The sequence below is a fragment of the Alosa sapidissima genome, chromosome 24, assembly GCF_018492685.1.
Source record: "Alosa sapidissima isolate fAloSap1 chromosome 24, fAloSap1.pri, whole genome shotgun sequence".
Classification (NCBI taxonomy): Eukaryota; Metazoa; Chordata; class Actinopteri; order Clupeiformes; family Clupeidae; genus Alosa; species Alosa sapidissima.
This window is the reverse complement of record NC_055980.1, coordinates 18,094,443-18,099,442: the sequence shown is the minus strand read 5'-3', so window position 1 is coordinate 18,099,442 and position 5,000 is coordinate 18,094,443. Positions and strand designations below refer to the sequence as shown.

Below are 5,000 nucleotides of genomic sequence, written 5' to 3'. Positions count from 1 at the left end.
ACAATACATCAATCCTCTCTCTCTCTCTCTCTCTCTACCCTTTTCTCTCAGTGGCTAAGCATTCTAACCTGGCGGACGTTGCCTTGGCGGGTCTTGCCAGTAAGGAGAACTTCCGGAAGGTTAATCTGCGCAGTGTCAAATCCACAGAGGTGGTGACCAACAACAGCACACTGCCCTTCAACAAGCTCATGCTCATCCACATCAAAGGTGTGTGTGTGTGTGTGTGTGTGTGTGTGTGTGTGTGTGTGTGTGTGTGTGTGTTTATGACTGTGGATGATTTGGTAACCAGTCGGAGTGATGTAGTCTAAATGATAAATCAATTAGTTGGAACTAAAACTCGGACTAAACAGAGGTGAGGAAATATTTCAGAGGAAAAAACAATAGAGGTAAAATTACTCTGTAATTTTGTTGAAAGTAGACTTGTTCAGTATTGGAATGTATTTTGTTTCAATTTTGTTGTGTTATTATGTGCATACATGTTTATGTGCGTGTTAATGAGTGTGTGTGTGTGTGTGCAGGTCGGAGGCACGTGCAGGTGCGTCTGGTGGAGTCCACGGCTCGCTCTCTAAACAGCGGTGATTGCTTCCTGCTCATCACCCCCAAACACTGCTTCCTGTGGATCGGAGAGTTTGCCAATGTCATCGAGAAGGCCAAGGCATGCACACACAACACTTGTACACACACACACACACACACACACACACACACACACACAGTGGTGTATCACCATCTCAGTATTCCCACTTAAAAATAGGCAAGGATACGTATTAACATTTGGGGTTGATCACAGTATATCCACTACAGCTAACTAGACTACACCACTGCACACACACACACACACACACACACACACACACACACACACACACATATGTACTAATGCCTACATAGGCATGCAAGCACAGACCCACCAAGACATACACACACACACACAGGTATAAGCATTTACAAACATATCTGAGGCATGAACATATGAAGTTATGCATTTGTTTCTCCTGTTTCACTATCAAAACGGTGCGTGTGTGTGTGTCCTTCTGTCATCAGGGCTCAGAGATGGCTCAGTATGTGCAGGCTAAGCGTGACCTGGGTTGCAAGGCACCTCAGGTCACTGTGCTGGAGGAGGGCATCAACACAGACAGCCGCTCTTCCAAAGAGTTCTGGAACCTTCTCGGGGGAAAGTGCGAGTACAGAGGTAGTGTGTGTGTTTGTGTGTGTGTGTGTGTGTGTGTGTGTGTGTGGTGTGTGTGTGTGTGCATCATTTATTTGTTTGATGCCAAGACCTCAAACATCCATAGAATATTTATATGTGTCTATATTATGTGTGTCTGTGTGTGTGTGTGTGTGTGTGTGTGTGTGTGTGTGTGGTGTGTGTTCATCATTTATTTGTTTGATTCCAGCCCTCAAACATCCATAGAATATTTATATGTGGCTATATTGTGTGTGTGGTGTGTGTGTGTTCATCATTTATTTGTTAGATGCCAACCCTCAAGCACCCATAGAATATTTATATGTGTCTATATTATGTGTGTGTGTGTGTGTGGTGTGTGTGTGTGTGTGCGTGTGTGTCTCAGGAGCGGGTGAGCCAGATGAGGATGAGATGTATGAGAGCGGGGTGTTGGAGGCGACCGGTGTGTATCGTCTGGCGGAGGGGAAGTTGGTGCCACACGAGGAGGCCTGGGCATCAATCCCCAGTGTGACCATGCTCAACTCTAAAGAGGTGTGTGTGTGTGTGTGTCTCTGCATGCATGCATATGTGTGTTGGTGTGTGTGTGTGTGCGCGCGCGTGCTTGTGTGTGTATGCGTTATTTTGTGTGCATGCGTTATGCGTTATTTTTGTGTGTGTGTGTGTGTGTGTGTGCATGTGTGCATATGTTTATTTTTGTGTGTGTGTGCACGCACGTGTGGGTGTCTGCTTTTAGTTAAGTACCATCTACATTCTCAGCCCTAAAGTAGAAGCTTCAGTGGCACAGCATGTATTAGTGTCTGTTTTCTGTTAATGTGAACATGACCGTGTGTGTGTGTGTGTGTGTGTGTGTGTGTGTGTGTGTGTGTGTGTGTGTGTGTGTCCAGGTGCTGGTGTTTGACTTTGGCAGCGAGGTGTACGTGTGGCACGGGAAGGACGTGCCCCTGGGCGACCGGAAGGTGGCCGTCCAGCTGGCCAAGCAGCTCTACGGCGGCCCTTACGACTACTCCAGCTGCAGCTACAACCCCCTCGACCCCTCCCAAGCCAATCCGGACATGCCTCTGTGAGTCCGCCGGCCAATCAGTGGCCAGGAGCTTCCCTCTGCATGCGTGACGTCGCACACATGCACGCTAGAAGTCAAGTCATTATTTGTAGACATTAGGAGCAACACGTGGGGCAAAACCAATTAGTGATTAATTTTCTTGCTACTAATGGCTTGTTCATGTTAGTTCAGCAGGTTAAGTTTAGCAGGTTAATTGGATTAGTGGATGTAACCTGTTGGCTTTGGCAGGCAGAGAGGTGTGTGTGTGTGAGTGAGCAGAGCTGGTAGTGTGTCAGCCGGAGAGGAAGGGCTTTGTCTCAGGGTATGGTGTAATGCTTCCTCCTAGTGGCCATATGAGGAATCTGTGCTTTCAGTTGTAGAGGAGAAGATTGTGTTGAGGGCTCCAATGGAGTTCAATTTGTGCGTGGATCCACTATGGCAGGAGCATATGTCCTATGTCCTAACAGGATGCGATGCGAGCAAACATTAGCGATAAAATCAATTTTTTTATTACATTGTTTTCAATGTAAGGAGTCCTGACGAGCAGCGTGATGCAACGCGACGTTTTGAGAGAACTTTTGTCGGACTCCCCGTTTCTATTTTGTTTCTGCTGCTCTTTCTGCTGCTTTCTGTTGCTCTGCTATTTTGAATGAGAAATATGACGCAATAGATGGGCATATTTAATAGATTCAGTCTAGACAGACATTTAGGGGGCAGCCATGGCCTACTGGTTAGCGCCTCGGACTTGGAACCAGATGTTTGCCGGTTCGAACCCTGACCAGTAGGCCACGGCTGAAGTGCTCTTGAGCAAGGCACCTAACCCCTCACTGCTCCCCGAGCGCTGCTGTTGTTGCAGGCAGCTCACTGCGCCGGGATTAGTGTGTGCTTCACCTCACTGTGTGCAGTGTGTTTCACTAATTCACGGATTGGGATAAATGCAGAGACCAAATTTCCCTCACGGGATCAAAAGAGTATATATACTTATACTTATATATACTTATACAAGACAGACGTTCATCCGGATCCGGTTGAGACATAGTGTTACACGCAGCTGACAATAAACACACCTTCACATATCCATTGTGCCCACTTTTAAACACCTGTATCCTGCCCCCACCAGCTCATTCAAACCACTCCTACTATGTTCCCAGCTATTACGGTACAGTCAGGGATGGATTACTGCACGGGCCTACCGGGCCCAGGCCCAGGCCCAGGGGCCCAAGGGGTCAGGGGGCCCTAAAGCCCAAGCCTTTGCATGGAATCATTGCCTCAATATCAACACATAAGGATGTAGGCTATGAATCTGATTGAATTTAGTATTGGCCATCCCCAAAATACACCAGAATACAGGAAATCACATCAAACAAATTTGGGAAGACCCCCAAACCCCCCCTCCCACATATGCAACAATTAGTGGGGGGCCCTTAAAACATCTGGGCCCAGGGGCCCGAAAGTTCATAATCCGCCCATGTGTACAGGACCTGCTACCTCTATAGGTGAGCTGCCAAAGAAAGCTGAGCTATGAGACACCAAATCACCAAACACCCTGTGACTCAGACAATACACTAACAAACCCATGTCTTATCAGTTCATCTTATCTAATACACTAACAAACCCATACCTTATCAGTTCATCTTATATATAATACACTAACAAAATACACAGCACAAAAGGACAGTTTGAGATTTGATTTCAATAACATGTCTCTACTGACTATCATGATGGTCATTTCAAATATACACAGGAGATATGTTAGTCATAGTGCTATAGGTTGGGGATTTTACACAGTTCACAGTTCATATTTATATACATCAATTTATTTATGTGTGTATGGATTTTTTTTCTGTTGACATGCCCCTGTGTGTGTGTTGTGTTGTGTTGTGTTGTGTGTGTGTGTGTGTGTGTGTGTGCCTGTGCCTGTTTATAATTGTGTGTGTCTTGTGTTCTTTAGGCAGGGCGAGGGTCGACCCAGCTGGTGCCTGTTGGGTCGTCTGTCGGAGCACAACGAGACGGCTCTGTTCCGGGAGAAGTTTCTAGACTGGTCTGAGAGGAAATCGCTCGAGACGCCCGTGGAGGAGGTCAAGTTGAAGGTAAGAAACTGATTCCAGATCAGCTGTCAGTCAGCATGCGGCCATGCGGCGGTTATGAACAGGAAGTGCAGTGTAATGTTAACAGAGTCATACAGTTAGCGAGAAGGAATTAAGTTAGATTATTTTTACACTGGAATCAGTAAATTAAGGAAAGCTGTTTAACTGCAACCCCCGATATCTTTATCTGTTTTCCTGTCATCTGTTATCCGCTCATCTGTCATTCTGGCATGCGGATTTTCTCTCTCTATCTATCTATTCTTGTATCTCTTGTTATCGTGTTCCTCTGTTCTCATTTACATCATCCTCATCTTCCTCTCCTTCTCTCTCGCTCTCCTCCTCTCCCTCTCAACTCCCCCTCCTCCTCTCTTCTTCCTCTCCCTCTCTCTCTATATGTCTATCTCGTCCCCTCTCCCACTTTCTCCCTCCTTGCTCTCTCTCCCTCTTTCCTTCTTTCTCTTTCTCCCTCATTCTCTCTTTCTTCCTCCCTTCTTTTCTTCTCTCCTGTACACTGCTCTCTCTATCTCCTTCTCTTTGATCTCTCTTCTTCTCTCCCTTTCTCCCCCATTCTCTGTCTTCATCCCTTCTGTTATTCTTTCCTCTCCTCCTCTCCTCCACTCCTCCTCTCCCACTCCTCCTCTCCTCCACTCCTCCTCTCCCACTCCTCTTCTCCTCCTCCTCTCCTCCT

The 5,000-nt window shown here is 46.7% G+C and overlaps 1 protein-coding gene across 1 annotated transcript in view; it reads left to right on the top strand.

The window, feature by feature from the left end:
- svild (supervillin d) overlaps positions 1–5,000 on the top strand; it is an 82,916-nt gene that overhangs the window by 63,132 nt on the left and 14,784 nt on the right. Inside the window, exons 16-21 of the mRNA XM_042082513.1 lie at positions 52–207; positions 519–655; positions 1,045–1,192; positions 1,572–1,717; positions 2,071–2,246; positions 4,177–4,315. Of these exons, the coding sequence (XP_041938447.1) occupies positions 52–207; positions 519–655; positions 1,045–1,192; positions 1,572–1,717; positions 2,071–2,246; positions 4,177–4,315 (902 nt within the window). The remainder of the gene's footprint in view (positions 1–51; positions 208–518; positions 656–1,044; positions 1,193–1,571; positions 1,718–2,070; positions 2,247–4,176; positions 4,316–5,000) is intronic.